The 22801-nt window shown below is 38.9% G+C and overlaps 1 protein-coding gene across 3 annotated transcripts in view; it reads left to right on the top strand.

Annotated features, from left to right (window-relative positions):
- The window catches only part of LOC143299166 (pre-mRNA-splicing factor SLU7-like), a 24970-nt gene extending 2612 nt beyond the window's left edge, over window positions 1-22358 (top strand). Inside the window, exons 1-15 of one of the 3 annotated variants that reach the window (XM_076612311.1) lie at window positions 1605-1679; window positions 4178-4402; window positions 4887-5037; window positions 5381-5461; window positions 6795-6962; window positions 7623-7688; window positions 8470-8589; window positions 9730-9827; window positions 10397-10464; window positions 11788-11984; window positions 13095-13199; window positions 15573-15680; window positions 17409-17501; window positions 18801-18944; window positions 21520-22358. In XM_076612311.1, the coding sequence (XP_076468426.1) occupies window positions 4227-4402; window positions 4887-5037; window positions 5381-5461; window positions 6795-6962; window positions 7623-7688; window positions 8470-8589; window positions 9730-9827; window positions 10397-10464; window positions 11788-11984; window positions 13095-13199; window positions 15573-15680; window positions 17409-17501; window positions 18801-18944; window positions 21520-21699 (1755 nt within the window). In that variant the 5' untranslated portion in view covers window positions 1605-1679; window positions 4178-4226 and the 3' untranslated portion in view covers window positions 21700-22358. Of the gene's footprint in view, window positions 1-1604; window positions 1680-4177; window positions 4403-4886; window positions 5038-5380; window positions 5462-6794; window positions 6963-7622; window positions 7689-8469; window positions 8590-9729; window positions 9828-10396; window positions 10465-11787; window positions 11985-13094; window positions 13200-15572; window positions 15681-17408; window positions 17502-18800; window positions 18945-21519 lie in introns of those variants that run through there. The other 2 variants (XM_076612320.1, XM_076612303.1) reach the window with 2 other exon arrangements.
- The last annotated feature ends 443 nt before the right edge of the window (window positions 22359-22801 follow it).

Below are 22801 nucleotides of genomic sequence, written 5' to 3'. Positions count from 1 at the left end.
GCGATATATACACACGACTGAATACACTAAAAGAGAAGTTGTTGACACATTTGCTGACAAAGGCGATATATACACACGACTGAATACACTAAAAAAAGAAGTTGTTGACACATTTGCTGACAAAGGCGATATATACACACGACTGAATACACTAAAAGAGCAGTTGTTGACACATTTGCTGACAAAGACGATATATACACACGACTGAATACACTAAAAGAGAAGTTGCTGACACATTTGCTGACAACTGAAGGCGATATATGAATTAAGTAATTCCCTGCGAACAGTGCAGTCAATTAACATTCTGTAAAACACTAATTAATTACAACATCGATAACTTATTGACAAACTGAAAGAGACTGACTCAACACACTGAGTATAACCTGTCACACTGCAGGAACACTCCGATTTAACTATTAACAAGAAACCAGCAGTCTAGTTTGTGTGTGTGTGTGTGTGTGTGTGTGTGTGTGTGTGTGTGTGTGTGTGTGTGTGTGTGTGTGTGTGTGTGTGTGTGTGTGTGTGTGTGTGAGGGGCGGGAGGAGGGGGTCAGTGTGGGTCATGTATGTGTGGGTGTATACTGCGTGTGCGTGTGTCAATTCGAGCGCGGGTGCCGGTGTGTATGTGTGTGTGCTAGTGTGTGTGTTAGTGTGTGTGTGTGTGTGTGTGTGTGTGTGTGTCTGTGTCTGTGTGTCTGTGTGTCTGTGTTGTCATAATGCATGAAATACTAAATATCATAAACCGAGGTCCCGTGTGCAGCATACACTTAGCGCACGTAAAGAACCCACGGCAACAAAAGGGTTGTTCCTGGCAAAATTCTGAAGAAAAATGCACTTCGATAGGAAAAACAAATAAAACTGCACGCAGGAAAAAAAAAAAAAAAAAAATGTGTGGCGCTGTAGTATAGCGACGCGCTCTCCCTGGGGAGAGCAGCCCGAATTTCACTCAGAGAAATCTCAGTAGTGTTGTGATAAAAACTGAGAAATACAAATGCAAATACAAGTATTCAGTGTCACATATATACCAGGGACAAGTGTGTGTAGCCAATATATGCATACATTTCAGTCATAGAATGTTATACATTGAAGTAAGCCTAAACATATTCAACAAAATAATCAAATACACATAAAAATAAGATATTCCCTTACTTCACAACATGTCGATCAGTGAAGGTAGTGTATGAATGGATAGACTCCTTGGACTTTCGTTTGTTTACTCTAGTTGGTTAGTTAGTCAGCTAATTAGTTAGCTAGTTAACTATTCATTTATATTACCTATTTTCGGAAAAATTTATGGGCTCATTTTTCGAAAGCCTTTATTCACTGAATGCATGCTGCAAAGTTGCTTTCCTTTGATCAAGAGCACGAGTTGTACTTGTTTGTCACAGTTGTCAGTGTTTGACCTTTCTCTGTATTTGTATGTGTATATGTCTCTCTCTTTTTTTTCTTCTTCTTTATTTCTTCCCCCGCCCCCCCTCATTCTTTTTGTTTTATTATTCGTTTGTATTTAACCTGTTCACATTCTGACGATCGAGTCCATGCAGAAACCGACACCTGAAGTCATAATAGAACGTACCAGAACTGGTATGCTCTGTACCTGTTATACTTCTTCCTGCTCCGAAACACTCGACACTTCCGGTGATAGACAGTGTCGATTGTTTTGCGTTTGTTGAGGTGCAGGTATAGTTCCTTGCTCTTTTCATTTTGTATTTATTATCGTCAGCGGCTCTTAAAATTGTTTTATAAGAATCACTTGTACCTAATTGTATCCAATAATTCTGGCTGGCCCTTTAGTATGTTAAATAAAAAAGGCTTGGGTCACGAAATGTGTTTACCATAGGCCCTATAATTTTCAAAGGGTCCCGAATCACAGTCAACATAGTGAGAAAATTGGTTTCTTTCCGTCAGTTATTAATAGATATTAGCTATAGTATCTGTGACTTATAATAATCCAATAATACAATTTACAAAATACGTAAAGTATTCATTGAATTTCGGAATAAAAGATAAGGTGTATTCATCATTTCATGAAATGAAAATCAGTTCACAGTCATTCAGTGCACAACAAGAAAACTTAACACTTCAATTTATAATGTACAAAGCCCAAGTTTGGCCTTTGAGGACTTTTGACGAGTGGGGGAAATGATAAAAGGAGGGGGGGTGTTTGTGGGGAGGGGAGGGGGGGCATAGATCTGCAATATTGCAAAATTCAGTTGCATACATTAAATTTTGTTAAATTTAAATGCCAATTGCCAGTGCTGTCATTTATAAGGTGCCTCCTTCCCCCTACCCCTCCCCATCCCCTCTTCTCCCACATGAACCTCACTCTCACTTCTTCAGGTTCATTGAATGCACTGGCCATTAAGTACAACTACAAAGTCTTTCACTTTATTTACTAAATTTATTTGATTATCTCATATCAATTATGTAAAAATTTACACACAATTAGTATAATTACTCAGTAATATTTGCATGTTGTTATAAGCAGCATCATTAGTTTGTCTTACATTGCTTGGAAACTGCCTACAGTTGTGCAGTCGTGTACAGATTTCTTTACTTCCTGACCAAAAGCCATATTTCACCCTTATAATATTAATGTGTTGCTATTACTTATTACTTAATTTACTATATAGTATATTAATATTACTATGTATCTCAACATCAGAGGATTATCAGTTCTGTTTTTGCAAGTTGAACTGAAGCTTTTTGTAGCCATTGGTCTTAAGAAATCAGGTGTGTGTGTGTGTACACTTACAGGGCAGTGGTCTTGTATATCAGTTAAGAGTGATAAGTAGTTTAAACTGCAGCATATGTCACTGAGATCATAAAAATTATAAAGATTTGGTCAGTTGGATTATGGAAAACCATGCATTGACTCATTAGAAAGTTGTAGTAAATTAGTGAAGAGGATGTGCCCAGATCTTAGTGGTGTGTGTTTGTTATTGAGTCACTGAATGTAAGGACGTGTGTGTATGTATGTGTGTGTTTGTGTGTGAGATAGACATGCAGATGATGCATACACACTGTCGCATACAGGCCTGCATTGCACACATGTGAAAACACAACCTTGTAGTTGTACATTTTTTAATGTACACACATGTACATAGAGGGAGAGAGATGCAGAGATACGTAAACACACTCATGTGATGCATGATTTCAACAGGACACAGCATCCACACACACACACATACACATACACATACACACGTCCTTACATTCATTCATAATTTTTTTCCCTCGTCTAATATCACAAAACAGTGAAAAGATGTTAGACTAAACTAAAACACACACACACACATGCATACACACACACACACACACACACACACACACACACTGACAGAGTAGGCATTACCATTGATTTTGTTTTTAACAGAGTAGGCATGACCAGTGACAGCAGATTTAATGTAAATTTTACAGGATATACATGTACAATTCATCATAAGTCTTGAAAAATTGCAAAATTTCAACTGGATGAGTGAAGCTAAAGGCCATGTCTCTATATCAGGGCCATTTTAAATGAATGAATGACATGGATACTTTGGATACCCTCAGTCAGAGACCAAGCTCTGAATAGTCCAAGCGCTTTGAAAACATGGAGTCATTTGCACAACAGGCTGCTTACCTTGGTTAAGTTGATAGAACTGACTGATGGTTGCCATTGCAGGGCAATAATCATTCATTTCTTGTGTCATTCAACCATATTTCATGCACGCACACATACAGTGTGATGCACACTCAGACAGACATATGACATTTCATGTGTATTTTGTTTTGTTTATTTACCCTGGCATAAAGGCAGCCATACTCCATTTTATTGGTTGTATGGAGGCTGAGGGCAAGGAAAGTTGGAAGACTGAAGTATTTTCAGTACTGCAAAGAATAGATGCACTTTAACCAGAACCACAACAACAACAAAAAAGAAGAAGAAACAAACAAACAAAACTTTCACAATTAGAACATCATCTTAGTCAGTTGTGATTAATACTGTAATTGTAATTTTATTCCTGTCTTCAACCATTTATCAGAAATACATGTATAAATTCATTCACATTATTATTGTTCTCTGTGCATTGCAAACAGACGTTTTGATTTTTTTTTTTCTGTCTCTTTTTGTAACTGAATGTTACTATAAACTAATAAAGTTTCTAACACACATTTTCATGTTGCGTGTGCAGGTTGATAAAACTAAGGACAGGAACAGGAACGGTCACAGCCAGCATCAACATGTCGTTCCAGCTGAACATGCCGCCGTCCGAGATCGGGCGGCTGGCACGTTCAGAGCAGTCGGCAGGAGGAGGGGAGCGACAGAAGCAGTCACGTGAAGACTGGAAGAAGATGAAGGAGCTGGAGGAGGCCAGAAAGGCGGGTACTGCCCCAGCCATGCAGGATGAGGAGGGGAAGTGAGTGGAGGAAGGGCTGTGTAGTTTCATTCATATGTAGTGATCAGTGATAATACTGATATCATATGGCAGGTGCTACGCCTTGACAAAGGGTGCTCTTCATCGCTCTCAGACTAAAGCACATTGCTCATCAGGGAGAGAAAAATAGGGATGATTGTCATTTGAAATTGGTTGTATGTATTTAACAACAGTTTTTTTATTTGAGAGCTTTTTTTTTTCGTTTTGTTCTTTCGGGGTTTTTTTTTTGGTAATTGTATGTTTTCTATCATATTAACCAGTATTACTGGTTCATTTATTTCATCGACTTCATGGTTTAATGTAAAACTGTAAAACAAAACTTTTCCACAAAGTATTTAACCACTTTGAAAAAAAACAAAAAACCCAAGTTGTTTATGAAATGCATGCACAGAAAAAGCAAAACAAAAGAAACATTATTTTGCATGAAAACATGTTGCATGTCATTGACAACTGTGTTGTTATTCAGGGACATCAACCCTCACATCCCGCAGTACATCATGCAGGCGCCTTGGTACTTTGGCGCCAAGACAGCCACCCTGCGGCATCAGAGACCCCAGGAAGAGAGATACACCACCTACTCTCAATTGGATGATCACATCAAGAGAGGAATAAAAGCCGTAAGTGTTCCTTGCCCAACATGAACACATGTCAGTCTTGTCTTTTCTGATAAACATTGTGAATCTTCCTTTTCTTAATGAAGCGATTCCTTTTAAGATGAAAGAAGTCTTCCTATACAATTAAGATTACTTATAAGCATATCTTTTTTTGAATATTTTACTTTATAAGCTTAAAAAGGCATTTGTGGTTCTGCAGATTACAGTTAATCAAAAACATTGTATTGTTGCATTTTCAAATACAGAATACTGTTGAAACCAAAACGTAAACCAAATAATACGAGAACATGCACTGGTAGATTTTGTGTGCTCAGTGTGTAAAAACGTAATCTGGATAATGTTTCAGGGTGCAGTAGCAACCAAGTACAGGAAAGGAGCTTGTGAAAACTGTGGAGCTATAACCCATAAGAAGAAGGACTGTCTAGAGGTACGTATCACCAGGCTGTCTTGATGGAACATATCACTTACTTTGGAACACAAACAGTTACTGATGTAGAAGGTTTAGACAGAATTCAATGATGTAGTATTCAGTAGAGAGCAATGCAATAGAAGGAGTATCACGTGTATCAGTCAGTATGTCTGCTGCCAGTATGTCTTTTGTTTCGTATTTTGCAGAGAGTGGTGTGCTGAATCGACTGTTATAGGTATTTTACTCAAAGTCAGAAGATAATAATATTTGAGTGGATCTTTGGTATTGTTGGTTTTATGCTTGAAGGTTCTCCCTTCCCCCCCCCCCCCCCCCCCCCCCTTTTTTTTTCTATCCCTGCCACTGTATTGCCACAGGTGTGTGTGTGTGTGTGTGTAATGAATTACTTCTGAAAGAATCGCAGTTTATAAATGCCATGTATTGTTATTATAACTGGTTTGAACATTTGACTATAAGATTAATCCACACATCAACATACAGAGTACTGATAATGTTTGCTGTGATGGTGCTTTGTGCTGTGCTCTCCTTCCTTTCTTCCTTCCTTGTCTGTTTCTTCCTCTTCCTCCTTCCCTTCAGTTTTCCAAGGTCCATCCCGTCTCTCCTTCTAGTCTTTAGTGATATTTGATTTGTTTCCAAATACTGAAAGTTGAGATATATCACTCACTCTTTTTTTTTTTTCTTTCTTTTTTTGTGAAGAATGAGAGACTGCAGTTTATTTTTTTGCCTAAACATTTTTTAATTACACATACTTAACCGTGACCCAACTAGTGCAGACTCCGGCAGGGGTCTGACATTCCTGTCCTGTGCAAACTACTATCTGCCTATGCGGAGAAAACAAAAGTAACTATGGCCGATAACCTCCCGGAAGTAGGTAACCTCCCCTTTGTCCCACTAGCTAGCGCCTTCTTTTTCCGTCAGCTATCATGACTCCTGTTCCTGTGCTCTTCATACGGCTAAGTTTTTTTCGTATTTTCTGCCTGTCTGTCAATTCTCTGGCGTTCTTGTTTGTTGTCAAATTATGTCCCCAACCAGGTCACATAATTATGTAGCTCGATTGGGGAATCGTGCTAAAATTAAGGCGCGATTGCAGTTGATTCGCTGACACTCTGGGCCCTCTACTCCTGGCCCTCTCAACAACGCCAACCAACCGCCTCCTCCACTTCCTCCGCTTCAAACATTTTTTACCTGTATTTCTTGAACATTTTATGTTGTCCACGGGTGATGTATGGTTTATTAAACTGATTTGAAGCACTATGGCTATGATTGAATGGTTTGTTAAACTGATTATGAATTTTATAGCTATGATTGACACTGTCTGTCTCGGTGTTTTCAGCGACCGCGGAAGATTGGCGCTCGTTTCACAGGGGACAGCATTGCTCCTGATGAATTCATCCCTAACGATTTGGTCCAAGACTTTGAGGGCAAGCGTGACATCTGGACTGGGTTTGATCCCAAAGAACATCAGCGGAAACTCTTTGAGGAGTATGGGAAAATGGAAGAGGTTTGTGTTTGGAGGAAAGGCATGTGGGTAATGTCCTTGGTTGCATCTTTATGGTTAATTGTCATTGCAATTGTTATTGTTTGTGTGTTCTTATGAGCATTTCTGGATGGCAAATGAATCAGTGAATATCTCTGTATGATGTGTTCTCAGAATCACTCTGTCTTCATGACTTTGATTTACACGCTCACACACACGCACGCACACACGCGCGTGCACACACACACACATACACACACACACAAATCTGCATGATTTTCAGTTCAGCTTCCATTATTTTGTTGATTTCTCCTCCCCACCCCCCCACCCTCCCTCCCATGATTTGGGAAAATGAAAAAGATTGATTTTATATTTTGTGTAACTTATTATATACTGTCTAAAGTTCAGAATGTCATTGTCTTGGATGTTTTCAGTGGGGTTTTTTGGGTTGGTTTTTTTGTTTTTTTATGTACAAGAGAAAATAGCAAGTTTCATGATCAAGCTGTTGAGTATGATTCATGTATAAGTCATTAGGATTACTTGAAAACTTATGTTGGTTGAAATCTACACTAAATTTGGAATGGGCAGAGGAGCAGCAAAGATTTTTTTTTCCCATGTTGTATTTGATGTAATAGTTGAAATATTTTAATGAAATCTGCTTTTTTTTTCTTCTTATATCTGCAGGCCAAGCGAGTCATGAAAGAAGAAGCTCTGGAGAAGAACTTGATGGCGAAATTGAATGAAGCAAAGGTATGAAAGCGTTTACTTCTCAATATTTTATGTCCTCTTTCGCTTCTGAATCTGTGTAATTTTCATGTCATTTAGTTTTTGCTTTGTGCTTGAGTTGTGTAAGTATTTCCGATTGTTTTGTTGTGATTGTCTGCCTCTTTGCACTCATTCCCTTCACAGTATATACACAAAAATACAAACATGAATACTGATACACTTGGATGAATGCATAAGTATGTATTGTATACACAGATATGAACACGCTGCACTCACATTGCAAATACGTACACTCATGCAAACATGCAGTATGCAGACAGAAGAATGTTTCATTTATCTGCACTGACTCATGTTGTGCCAATATTTTGTCCTATTTGCCTCTATCTTCCTCCCAAGATTACATTCCTGAATGTACATAAACAGGCACACACACACACACACACTTTTTCTCCATTTTCTGTGCTAAATATCCTTTCCCTGCAGAGATATTAGATTGAAAGCATGCAAACACTTGCACTTATGGGCATACATACATCTTAACACCTGCGTTCATGTATTGTACTTTCATTTGTGGTGGTTGGATTCCAAAGCGCATCTGTTGCCTGTATGAACATGCACAATTTATCACACAGTGTCAAGCAAATGTAAAATATGGTATGAAGGCTTTTTTATTTTGTCATTAGAAGGGGCAGAACTTGCCTCATTTGCAGTGTGTTCATCTGACCACAGTGATAAATACTTGGCACTGGGCTGACACTGTCTGATGAGACTCACACATTTTCCTAATGTTGTTGCTGGTTTACAGGAGAAAGGAGGGGACGATGAAGACAAGTATGCAGAAGACATGGACATGCCTGGACAGAAGTTTGAAACTAAAAACCGTATCACTGTGAGGAACCTCCGTATTCGAGAAGACACTGCCAAGGTTGGTTTGTGTGTGTTTCTTTGTGTGTGTATATGTTCAAGTGTGTATCTTTGTCTACTCGCTTCATTGTGTGCCAGCATGCAAGTTTGTAAGAGTTTGTGAACAGTGCTTAAGTTTCATACTTAAAAATCAACAACAGTTATTTGGTCTTTTCTGACTTTCTGATATAAATGTACTGTAACTTGTGTAACTAGAGCCAATGACCTGTTGGGTACAATTTTTACAAAAATTCAGTGTGCAGTTTTTACTGTTGAGTACTTTTGCAGTGAGTGGATTCCACTGTGACTTATACAGCTCAGCACCTATTGATTGTCAGATTTTAATGGTTGTACTGACTGAGTGACTCATAATCTGTAAATTATCATCACTGCTGTTGTAGCAGCTGTCGTTCACAAATCTTTTCTCATTGATGTGTTATTTTTTAGAAGTGAGTCTTAGTCAACCAGAATTGTTAAATGCACAGACTTGTATAGATAACATTATAAATATGAAGAAAAAAAAGTAATAACAAAATTCAAACAGAATGGCAGATTGATTTCTATTTGTTGACAACTGAAAACAACTTTAAGTTCAAACAAAAGGAAAACTGGTCATTTGTGGATGTAGTATCTTCGTTCCAAATGAGCAACAACAAAAATCAAAATGATGTGACAGACAGGGATGTGATAATGCATTGACTTGTGCCCACAGTACCTGTACAACCTGGACCTGAACTAAATGATGTGACAGACAGGGATGTGATAATGCATTGACTTGTGCCCACAGTACCTGCACAACCTGGACCTGAACTAAATGATGTGACAGACAGGGATGTGATAATGCATTGACTTGTGCCCATAATACCTGTACAACCTGGACCTGAACCAAATGATGTGTCAGACAGGGATGTGATAATGCATTGACTTGTGCCAACAGTACCTGTACAACCTGGACCTGAACCAAATGATGTGTCAGACAGGGATGTGATAATGCATTGACTTGTGCCAACAGTACCTGTACAACCTGGACCTGAACTAAATGATGTGACATACAGGGATGTGATAATGCATTGACTTGTGCCCACAGTACCTGTACAACCTGGACCTGAACTAAATGATGTGTCAGACAGGGATGTTATAATGCATTGATTTATGCCCACAGTACCTGTACAACCTGGACCTGAACTCAGCGTACTACGACCCCAAGACGCGCTCCATGAGACAGAACCCCTTGGCCGGCACTGGCAAAGAGAGCATGTTGTGAGTAATCATTGCCATCTTTTCATTCTGTGCTATCTTCATGCTTTCCTTTTTTTTTTTTTTTTTTTTTTGAGTCACACATGTACACAAAGTGAGTCTGTGTTGTAATTATGTTTTTGTTGTGTGTGTGTGTGTGTGTGTGCATGCATTTGTGTGCATGTGTATGTGTGTGATTATGTTCTGGTTGCCTGTGTGAATGCAATTGTATGTGCATGTGTTCATGTGTGTCCTGGTGGTAAATTTTAACATTTGCATTATTTCAGTAACGGTAATTAGGAGAGAACCAAACCAGACAACATGGAACATGTCATTGAAACTAGTCATCACCATTATGAAGATTGTGATGAAGTAAAAAAAAAAAAAAAAAAAAAAAAAAAATCTTGATGAATATTTCTGCAAAAATTTTGGTTCAAAAATTGATTCTTTCTCAGAACCAGCCATTAGTTATGCTTGGTTGTGTTTTTTTGCTACACTGATAAATATGTTTAGTAGATAGGGGGGGAAAGCAAAGATGCTTCATTTTTACTTGAAAGCAAAGATGCTGAATTTTTACTTATTTGTTTTTGCAGATCACAGTATTCGGGTGACAACTTTGTGAGGTTTTCAGGGGAAGCCGAGGAGTTTGCGAAGAAGCAGTGTGAGTGTCCTTCTGTATATACATTTTAAATTTGTGTTCATGGAAAGTGAAGTGCACAGACTAATTCCTTGTGTGTATATACACATGTACATTAAGTAAGACTGATATACAAACAGAAACTTGCAAGACTGAATGCTTGTGTATTCATTTCAGTATAATTTTTTTCCAAGTTTGCATAATTTTTCTGTAGTCAGTGGTTTTGCCGTGGTTGGCATGTTCTTTGCACAGTTTTAGGCCTGCAGATCAGATGTGGCTGTATTTCATAATAACCAGAATTGTAGTGTGTCAGGCACTTCACCAAGGATCATGGATACTTGGTACAGACACATTTCTTATTGACTAGGAGTCAGTGGTTTGAATGAAGTTCCTTTTTTTCCCTTCCCTTTTGGTCTGAATGTGGTTTCCTTTTTCATTAAAATCGAAACTTGAAAGAAAGTTTATGAAAAGTTTACACTTCAATGGGGGCCTGGAGGAGGGGTTAGAGTAAGAGTTCCGGTTAACATTTTTCTCTCTCTCTCTCTCTCTCTCTGTCTGTCTGTCTCTGTCTCTCTCTCACCCGTTCATAAGGGGCTAAGGCCTTTTTTGAATAAACCATCCGAATCTCTCTCTCTCTCTCTCTCTCTCTCTCTCTCTCTCTGTCTGTCTGTCTCTTGTGTTCTGTCTGTGACCACTGTTTGCCTGGGAAGCCAAGGAGGAAGGAACAAATGAAAAGGGTTGGTTTGGTAGGCATATGGGTGCAGTAGATGAGTGGTTAAAGCGTAGGACTTCCAATCTGAGGGTCCCGGGTTTGAATATTGGTAACAGCGCCTGATGGGTAAAGGGTGGAGATTTTTCCAACCTCCCAGGTCAACATATGTGCAGACCTGCTTGTGCCTGAACCCCATTCGTATGTATACTGCAAGCAGAAGATCAAATACACACGTTGAAGATCCTGTAATCCATGTCAGCGTTCAGTGGGTTATGGAAACAGGAATATACCCAGCATGCACACCTCCAAAAACGGGAGTATGGCTGCCTACATGGCAGGGTAAAAACGGTCATACACGTAAAAGCCTACTCGTGTACACACGAGGGAATGTGGGAGTTGCTGTCCAAGAATGAAGAAGAAGAAGGTAGGCATTATTTTTAGTGTTGAGAACTCCTTTCAACAGACTAACACTCTCTCCCTTCCTGGATGTGACCAGCGTTTGCCTGGGAAGCCAAGGAGCAAGGAACAAATGAAAAGGGTTGGTTTGGTGGGCTTTTTTTTTTTGTTTTGGTTTTTTTAGAGTTGAAAACTTCTTTCAACAGACTAACACTCTCTCCCTTCCTATATGTGACCAGTGTTTGCCTGGGAAGCCTATGAGAAAGGGACAGACGTGCACCTTCAGGCGGACCCCACCAAACTGGAGCTGCTGTCGCGGGAGTTCCACAACCGGCGCGACCAGTTCAAGAAGAGCGCCAAGGAGAGTGTGCTGGACCACTACGGGGGTCAGGAGCATCTGGAGGCCCCGCCCAGGCAGCTGCTGTTGGCACAGACTGTAAGTGTTGGGAATCAGAATCAGAATGACTTTATTATCTCATTTAGAGAAATCAAGGCCAGAGGTGGCACGAAAATTTGTTCCTAAAGTATTCAGAAGTTTTTTTTTAGTTTCTTTTCAAGTTTGTATCTTAAAAGTTAAAACTATAGAAAATAACATTTTCTGATTAAAAAAAAAAAAATAAAAAAAAAACATTTGCCTTTTTTTTTTTTGTCCGCTTGACTCAGAGAAAATACTGTGTTATGCTTCAGCAGTATAAATAGAGAAGAATAAAGATAGAGCTTTCAAACCACTTTTATTTTTTTGGTATTGTACGCAAGAATGCAAGTACAGGGAGGGTTTTTTTGGGTTTTTTTAAGTGCAGTGAAGTCTGTGATACATGCATACACATTAGAAGCATGACGGTAATATTTGGCAGTTGTGTACTAGTTGGTTGGGGATTTTTGGGTTTTTTTTGTTGTTGTTGGTTTTTTTTTTATTGATATGGATATTTACATGCACCTGTCCTCAGTGAGAGATGAAGTTCTGGGCACTTCACAAATTTGAAGTCATTTGTACAACAGGCCACCTACCTGGGTAGAGCTGACTGCGAACTGTCTGTAGGTGCTCATCATTAATTTTCTGTGTCATTTATTCACTCACACATTTCACTCACACACGCAGCGGTGTTGGGAAATTTTTGCCAGGGACAGCTCTCTTGTTGCCTTTGGTTCTTTTACTTGCTGTCAGCCTGCCATCTCATCCAAATAACTGGGCTCAGGTTGGGGTTTCTTTGGAGGGAGGGACTTCAGATTTTTTTTTTTTTTTTTAATCATATGGAAATGGTCATGCTCATGTATTAAAAAAGTTGAAAAGAATATTCCATCAATGGACAGGGATTTTGTTTTTCTTGGAGAAATTGATTTGTGCATGTTTCTTGTTTTAACTGGACGTTGTTGTTTTCTTCCCTATTTGAAGGATAACTTTAGCGTGAAGACAAATGTATGTTTTATTCAGGATTTTTTTTTTTTTTTTTTTTTTAAGTTCTAAACTGACACTTGCATGACAGCATAATTGAAAGGAAAAGGGGAGCTGTTGATGTGAGGATAATGGTGGGACTGGTGTTTCTAGGAGGACTATGTGGAGTATTCACGGCACGGCACGGTGATCAAGGGTCAGGAGAAGGCAAGGGTCAAGTCACGCTACGAGGAGGACATCCACCCCAACAATCACACGGTAGGCCTCTTGGGGGTTTTTTTCTCTTCACCCCCCCACCCCCTTTTTTTTTCTTCTCTGTCGTCTCCATGTCAGAGGCTTTCTCACAGAAGCAGTCCTTGTTTTCTTAAATTGCGTTCACTTTTCAAGCTTGATTGTTAAAATAACTGGACATTTATCAGCGCTTTCCTCATTGCACAAAGCACTTTACAATCCACACACACCCACGCATACAAAATACACACAGTCCTCAGCTCACAATCGTGCATGATAAACATATATGCACATATAAACTTGTACGTACAATACATACATACATGTATCCATACTCACATTATCAATCTGATCATGTTACACCTCTGCTGAATCAGTTACGCTGGCTTCCAATTGAGTCCCACATTCACCATAAGTTAGCGACACTCGCCTTCAAACATTTTGACAAATCTCTTCGATTGTATCTTTCCTCTGTATTGGAAACATATGAACCGCACAGAACATTAAGATCCAATTCTGAAAAGCTGCTTAAAAGTTCCAAGGACTAATCTGAAATGTGCTGGAAACAGGTCTTTCAGAGCTCAGGTTCCCCAAGTGTGGAACTCTCTACCTTCATCTCTTAGAAATTCCTCTGATCTACATTCCTTTAAGTCAGATCTGAAAACTTACCTTTTCCATAAGCATTTTTGTTCTGGGCGAAATGGTTAAACCAAGGTACGCTTGTTGGCAAGTATCTTTGTGCTAGTATTTTTATAGTCCTGTTTTAATTCATTTTGTATTTTATGTAGTTTCGGTCTTAGATGTGATGTCATTTTTTCTATCTGATTATTTTTAATGGGCGTGTGTGTGTGTAGGTGTGTGTGTGTGTGTGTGCGTGCGTGTGTGTGTGTCTGTCCGTGCGTGTGTGTGTGCGTGTATGTGTTTGTGAGGTTACAGTGCTCTGGTACGCGTGTGTAAGTGTGTAGGCATGTTAGTGTGTCCAAACAGAATTCTGTGTTAGAAAATAAGAAATATTTTAATTCTTATGCAATTTTGTTTTTAATGCAGTTGATATTTAATGTCAGTGTGTATATGTCTGTAAGGGAGGGACATTTATATATCTCTGTGTGCGCGTGTGTGTGTGGGTGTGTTCTATAAAATGCATTTTGTTTTAATCTAAGCCTTATTTATTTCATAGCTTTTATAATCTTTCATGTGCTTTTGCATTCATATGAACACACTGGGTGTTTTCCATTGTCAGATAGCGGTTGATATGTTTTTTAAGGCCTGTTCATAGTCAACTATGATGTAAGGCGCTTTGAGCAGCATTGGTGCTGGATATCACGCCATAGAAAAACTATGTATAATTATTATTATCAAGTTGCTGATCTTCAGTGTGGGTTTTGTTGTTATTTTTGTTGTTGTGGTTATCTTGTCTCTTTCTTTGTTGTAGCTGTTCTTGTGATAAGATGTTCAAGAGACATTAGCTTTAAGCCTTTAGTTGTTCATTAATGATTTACACTGCTAGTTTCAGTGTAAGGGGCACCATGGCAGTGTCGATAAGGCATGTTGGTCTTTCTGATACACTGTTCACCAATGATCAGAGTTCAAGACCCCCAGTTTAGCGTTGTGTTGTGTCCTTGGCAAAGGCACTTGACTCACATTTTTCTTATTGGTTGGCTGGGCTAAAAGCAATAAAGACAGATAGATAGTTGTTTGGTGGTGGTTGTTTCTTTTTTCCCCTAATCAAAATCAGTAAAAGAAATTTTAAAAAGAAAACCTTTCAGTTTAACATCTGCAATAAAGATAGATTAGTATTTTTCACTCTTTTTTGAATTAATGAAAATAAAACCTGTCACTTTTACATCTGGGGATTGCAGCTTTTTAAGTACATGTTCTACATGGGGGCTCTTCATGTGGGGCTTTATAAAATTTTCTCTTTTTTTTTTTTTAGAGTAAAAATTGAAGGCAGAATATAGAAAATGATAGTTTGGATATTTTCTGCTTTATGTGTGTAGAGGTATTCTGTGGAAATATGTGCATTTGTGTGGGGTTTTGTTCACTTGTGGTGAAAATGCAGATGTGTTCATACTTGTGTTTTGTGTTGATGCGTGTGCGTGTGTGTGTATGTTCGCAGGCATGTGTGTGTGTTTGTGTGTGCAACTTTTGTTGTCTGGGCATTCTTCTTAACTTAAACACCCAAACTTAAGATTAAAGATCATCAATCTCTTGTTCAATATTGAACTATTTTGTTTTGCTTTTTTGTGCCTGGTTTCATGTAACTTTGCATGCATGTCTTATAAACCTTGTTCACGTTTAACTGACATTAAAATTGATTCTGATTCTGATTCTGATTCTGAGTCTTCAAGCATCTTAAAAGAAACGAGCAAAAAATGACAGAAGATGTTGTTGTGTGTACAGAGTGTGTGGGGTTCCTACTGGAAGAATGGAATGTGGGGGTTCCAGTGCTGCCACTCGTTGATCAAAGAGTCCTATTGCACAGGAGAGGCGGGCAAGACAGCACAGGAGGTAAGTTATGGATATGACTGTACAGAAGGGTGGGAGTTTTTCAAATTAACTGGAAATGAGAGTTTTTCAGTTTTGTTTGTGTGTGTGTGGTTGCGCACAGGTACACCCAGTGTGTCCTGTTTTCTTTCATGTTTTTATTTCTGTCTTTTGCCTTTTCCTGGCACTGTGTTTGTTTGTTTTTCCCTAGGCTGTCAAAGCCTGATCAGCGTATTTGGTTCTGCGAAGTTCAGGAATCTGCAGTTGAAAAAAAGAATTAGCAGATGTGTTATGGCATATATGGATCTGTTCATACTATGTATTGGGATTTTTTTTTCCTTGGCTGTCAAGGCCTGATCAGCATATTGGGTTGTGTAAAGTTCAGGCATCAGCACTTTTGGAAAAATATTTTTTTAGCAAATGTGATGTAGCATATATGGATCTGTCCGCACTATCTGTGTTTCCCTTGTTGTTTCATTCAGTGTCTGAATATGCCTCTGTCGCACTTTTTGTCCTTTGTTGTATTTGTTGCAATCTTTCTTTACATGAACTGTATAGCTGTCTTGATGTTATCAAGAGCGACAGAGGGAGATATGTTCATTGAAACCATCACTGAACCCCTTTTTTTGTTGGTTGTCATTAGAAGTTGACAACAGTGAAGTGACGGGCGCAATAGCCGAGTGGTTAAAGCGTTGGACTGTCAATCTGAGGGTCCCGGGTTCGAATCACGGTGACGGCGCCTGGTGGGTAAAGGGTGGAGATTTTTACGATCTCCAAGGTCAACATATGTGCAGACCTGCTAGTGCCTGAACCCCCTTCGTGGGTATATGCAAGCAGAAGATCAAATACGCACGTGAAAGATCCTGTAATCCATGTCAGCGTTCGGTGGGTTATGGAAACAAGAACATACCCAGCATGCACACCCCCGAAAACGGAGTATGGCTGCCTACATGGCGGGGTAAAAACGGTCATACACGTAAAGGCCCACTCGTGTACATACGAGTGAACGTGGGAGTTGCAGCCCACGAACGCAGAAGAAGAAAACAGTGAAGTGAGAGAGGTGCTTGACTGTTAACCTGATCAGATGTGACTGCTGTTAACTGTGATGCACAGTGTGCATCTAGATTTTTGTTTTGTTGTTGTTTTTGCAGCAGCTACAAATGACACAATGTTTTTGTTTTGTTTTGTTGTTTTTTGTGTGTGTTTTTTTGTTCTTGTTTTTTTAATCAGTACAAATTTGTTTATTAAAATTGCAGAAAGTTTCAGACAGTACATACGAGAAGAATTCCAAAGCATTCATATGAAATCTGTCAGTGACAATCATCTTCTGTGATGTGTTGTAATTTCAAACACAGCCAGACATTAAACTGAAAGGAAATATCTGGTCAAGTGAACGTTATAATGCTGAAAAGCAAAGTTAGTGCAACCTCTAAATTTTAACATAAGATCCCACTTGTGTCTGAATATCAAAGACCTAGCATTAATGAAAAATATGTGTGTGGCTTCTGCAAACTAGGTTTGGTACTGTGGGAGAACATTGCGCAGACAGGAGGTGTTTGCAAACATTGCGCAGACAGGGGGTGTTTGCAAACATTGCACAGACAACATGTGTTTGCAATGCAAGCCTTGAACGAACACGCGGTGACAGCATGCACAAACCACCAAGTTGTGGTATTAGGGAATGATTGTAGTGATTGATAAGTCCCTGTGATATCTGTCATGGACACTTGGGTGTTGACGATGTGTGTGCAGGAGAGTGGTGTTGTTCTAGCAGCTCAGGATGCTGCAGGCACTGCTGCTGCCTCAAGTGCTCTGAGACAGACTGCACCACCAGATCAGGAAGAGGTAAGGTTTTGTTGTGTCATGATTTTTTTTTATTTTTTTTTTTTTTTGTTTGTTTGTTTGTTGTTGTTGTTGCCTTTCTTTTTCCCGATTAACATTGTTGGTCTCATCAGAAGATACTCTGTTAACAGATTGACAGTGAAGACAGAATGTTGAAAAGTTAACTAGTGGTTGGCTGGATAATGGACTAGTATGTAACTGATATTTTGAACACATTCAGAGAAATAAGGTCACAGAAAAAAAAATACAGAGAATTTCAGAAAAGTTTCCTATGACAAGAAATTTTTCATTTGAAATAGTATGTCGGTCACATAACAAAAAAAAACATGAAAATTGAATGTCAAAATTTGAAGTTTGAAATAAAACATTCTTGATGGTGACTGATTTTTTTTCACACCACCTGTGGTTATATGGGGTTTTTTTAATACCTGTTTGAATGAGCAGGTGCTGTGATGCAAAAATAGTTCTTGATATCAGATCTGAATATGTTTATTGGGTTTTTATCAGTGTGACAGTTGGTCAGCCAGTCACTTACTATGGTATTCACTACTTAGCATTGTGTTATTATGATTTAGATGCGTGTTTGGTGTTTCAGTTTAACTCTGTGAGTGTGTATGTGTGTGTGTATGCATGCATAATAGATGTTTTAGTGTAACTCATTGCATGTGTGTGTGTGTGTGTGTGTAGTAGTAGTAGTGTTAAGGTCACACAGGGAACCTTTGTGACATGATATGAAATCAACAGTGCAGCACATTTGATGATAGAAATAGAATTGAGGACATGAGTGTCAGCGAAGGTTTCTTTCTTTCAGTGAACCTGGCATTGCAAGGCCAGGCATTGTTACATTAACAGACAGCATTGTTTGATGGTCCCTAGACACAAGGGTAAGGGAAGAACTTTGTCATTGCTATGGAAAACACTTGAATCTGGTGTTAGGTAGTATGGAAATTAGAATTTAACTACACATACTTAACCGTGACCCACTAGTGCAGACTCCGGCAGGGGTCTGATTCCTGTCCTGTGCAAACTACTACCCACCGATGCAGAGAAAACGAAATTAGCTACAGCCATTAGAATTCTTTGTAAGTTGTGTGGATATTGATCACTTGCATGATATTGTCTCAGGCATTTCGCCATCAAAAGGTAAGTCATAGGTCCCCAAAATCCCTCCTCCCCATTTTGATCTTGTATGTCTGCTTTTCTTTTTGTGTAGATTGAATGACAACAACGAACAAGCACCACTGTGGTTTGCTAAGTGTCTTCCTGTATCTTGCAATTAGAATTTGTGTTGTCTGTCTCCAGCAACACAAGTCCAAGGAGAAGAAGAAGAAAAAGAAGAGCAAGAAGAGGAAGAAGAAGCACAAGAAGAAGAAGGATTCCAGTGACAGTGACAGTGAAGAATCAGACTCGGAATCAGAGGAAAGGAAGAGGAAGAAACTGAAAAAGGCAAGACATGTTCTGGATGTAGCAGTGTTTCTGTGATGGGTTGATAATTATCTGAAGCTACCAGAAATCCGTTCCAACATTTTATTATTAGGCTTGTGTCCACACATGTATTCAGCTGTTTCCTCATGAAGTCTGGACTGTTTAAACAATGTAGTGTGAGTAAAGCAGAGAATAGTGATCATCAGAAGCCTGTGGCATTGTGTACACTGTCACCAGTCTTCTTATCTTCCTTACATGTTTGGTTGGAAATCATCCACTTTGCTGTTATCGCACACAGTCAACCTTCTCCAATAATGTGGAGTGATGGCCTAGAGGTAACGCATCCGCCTAGGAAGCAGGAGAATCTGAGCGTGCTGGTTTGAATCATGGCTCAGCCGCCGATATTTTCTACCCCTCCACTGGACCTTGTGTGGTGGTGTGGATGCTGGTCATTTGGATGAGACGATAAACTGAGGTTCTGTGTGCAGCATGCACTTAGCGCAACTAAAAGAATCCATGGCAACAAAAGAGTTGTTCCTGGCAAAATTATGTAGAAAAATCAACTTTTATAGGAAAAACAAATAAAGCTGCACGCAGAAAAAAAAAAGGGTGGCGCTGTAGTGTAGCGACACGCTCTCCCTGGGGAGAGCACCCCGAATTTCACACAGAGAAATCTGTTGTGATAAAAAGAGAAGTACAAATACAAATACAACCCCATACCATAATGATACCTTCTCACAGTCCCTGAACAGTGTCTGTGGTGTCTCCTTCATTTAATCAATTTAGATCTGTTGATAAATTTGGCACAAATGGTTAAGGGTGATACTGCTGATTGAATACTGAAGAAAATGTACATGCATGTTTCCTTTCTTCCCTGTCATCTTCCAAATATGAAGCAGTAGATGTCAGTTATGGTTAATTGTTAATGATGATGTTGTTTTGTGCACTGATCTAACTCAGTTTCTGTTTGATTATCCCTTCCATTCCTACAGTGCTGAAAGCTGTTCTTTTACTATGAATATTTCAACAATATGTAGTAATTCAATACATCAGTCAAATAATGCTTTTTTCCTCTCATACTCTTTTACAATGGTCAAACTGTGTGGTGTCAGTGAAGAGGATATATGACAGCAGTTGTTCAGTCCAGGATTATTTGATAAAGAGGCCATTTTAAAGCAGTTGTTCAGTTACAGGATGAATAAAGAGGATTTTTCACACGGTTGAACTGTGTGAGGTTTAATGAAGGTGATATTTTACAGCAGTTGTTCAGTCCTGGATAACATAAGGGGGTATTTTACAGTGGTTTTTCAGTTCTAGAATGAGAAAATGGATATTTGACATGGTTGATCTGCGTAGTGTTAACCCTTTCGCTGCCAGGAAAATAAGATTTAAGTGAAATCTATTTGCCAGGGTTTTTTCACAAAAAACAGGTATAAGTTTTCAAAAAATTCTGTGCTCTTTGTTATTGGTGTTCTGTTTTTTGTCACATTTTCAACTTGTTCATTACAAACATTAGTCAGGTAATTTGCACTAAAATATCATATTTTCTGCATAAATGGATATCTGCACACACAAAATCATACTAGAACAACCACAATATAAAAAAAACAACTGAAAAAGAAATAGATACATAATGCATTGTGACTTCTGCAAGTGGTGATATTTTACAGCAGTTGTTCAGTCCTGGATAACATAAGGGGGTATTTTACAGTGGTTTTTCAGTTCTAGAATGAGAAAATGGATATTTGACATGGTTGATCTGCGTAGTGTTAACCCTTTCGCTGCCAGGAAAATAACATTTAAGTGAAATCTATTTACCAGGGTTTTTTCACAAAAAACAGGTATAAGTTTTCAAAAAATTCTGTGCTCTTTGTTATTGGAGAAAGACCCATTAATCATACTAGAACAACCACAATATTAAAAAAAAACTGAAAAAGAAATAGATGCATAATGCATTGTGACTTCTGCAAGTGGTAATATGGTTGTGAGGCCACGCCCCCTCAGTCTCCACCCCCCTCCTCTTCACCCCTCTCACACGGTCACTTTATCCAGTTCTCATCAGACCGCGTTGGCTGAGTGCCAAGAAAATGGCTCACACTGCTAAAAATTCGGTGACTTCTGTCGTCTGCTAGAGCTGAACAGCCGGCATCATCACTGAAAGTAACTTGGCCACTCTCTTGATTGCTCCCTTTATTTTCTGTCGTCCTATAAATGTTCACCACTGTCTTCTCCTTCGAATTTATGCTTCAATTCTTTCTGAGCGTCAGCTAAAGAAAAAAATCTTGGTTGATTTAGTTCGCCATGATCGTCATTGTGGCAGCGAAGCGTACATGCTATCCATGACGAGTTATCTCGTCATATAGGCAGCCTAGGGGTTAATAAAAATGATGTTGTATAACCATGTTGTATAACCGTTGTTCAGTCAAGGATAAATCAGGAGAGTATTTTATCACATTTGTTCAGTTCAGCATGAATAAAGAGGATATTTTACAACTATTCTGTTCTAGAATGAATAAAGAGGAAACTTTAAAGTTTTTGCAGGGTTGAAATTGTTTGCATGAGGGAAGAGGGCTAACGTCTTGGCTGGGTGTTTCAGGCACTGGATGCAGAGACGGCTCACCAACAGAAGATGTCGGAGCTGATGGCGATGGATGAGCGAAAGCGGCCGTACAACAGCATGTACGATGTCAAAGCCCCCACAGAGGAGGAGTTGGAGGCGTTCAGGATGAAGCAGATCAGAGACGATGACCCCATGGCTGCCTTTCTCTCCAAATAAACCATCCACTGTGGACTGAGTCATTCCTCAACCTTTCTCTTCCACTGTGATTGTTAAATGAAAACTGGTCAGGTTTCAGTTTGAAGGTGTCAGAGAGTGCAGATTGATCCACACTGCACAACATCTGCTGTAACTGGACTGGTTCGGATGACATACTGATACAAATCAACATAAAATCCAGATGTCTTACTGGGTTTTTTTCTGGATTAAATTGTGTTTTTAGCAACTTTTGTTTTAGAGAACTGTGATGGTGTGAAATACATAATATTTGATACGTAAAAGAAAAAAAGCAGTTCATTTGTTCATGGAATGATAGTTCTGCTGCAATTTTCTAAAAGCTGTGAAGCATGCTCCATTGAGTCAGCCTCAGGAAAAGAAAGTTGTCTGTGTAGAAAATTAAATGGACTGTGATTTTCAAGAAGGAACTGCTTCCTGGTGTTTCAGGTAAAGAAAGTAACACAAGTCTGAGAAGTCAAAATCACTAATAGTCATATAAAATTGATGAAAATTGAAGGTGGGTTTTCTCTGTTGTTGTCCAGTAGTGTTTATGCTGGTTGTTTTCTGGTTCTGAAAACATTTATATTAATATGTAATGAGTGTGACCTAAACGGAGAAAAATGAGAAGCAAAGACTGTACATAAATATGTAAATATACAACATGGATTATGTGTTTCTTTTTTATTGGAAAGGAAGATGAGTGTGTGTCTTTTTACTTTCCATTTAGAGAGAGAGTGCATGTATGATAGAATGTGTGTGAAAAAAGGAAAAGTGCATGTCAGCTTCAAAATTATTTTTGTCTTTGTTCTAGAGAGAGGGAGAGTGCAGGTGTGTGCAAATTGCTGAAGTGGATGACGTGTGTGTGTGTGTGTGTGTGTGTTCGTGATGCATGAATTTGTTGCAGAGGATGGGAAGCTGTTAATCTGGATCTCTATCACATAAACCACAAAGTTTGAATTTGGAATAAAGAAGAAAGGAAAGATATTAGCTGTTGATTGTCTCCTATTAATGTATTATGTTCTCACGAAAGCTGTCACCTTCGACTTTTTTATATTTTCTATATTTTCACCATTTGGATTTCCTTGTTATTTTTTTACAAGATGAA

Source organism: Babylonia areolata, chromosome 2 (assembly GCF_041734735.1).
Source record: "Babylonia areolata isolate BAREFJ2019XMU chromosome 2, ASM4173473v1, whole genome shotgun sequence".
Classification (NCBI taxonomy): Eukaryota; Metazoa; Mollusca; class Gastropoda; order Neogastropoda; family Buccinidae; genus Babylonia; species Babylonia areolata.
Note: the sequence above shows the minus strand (reverse complement) of the source record. Positions and strands in the feature narration are given on the sequence as shown.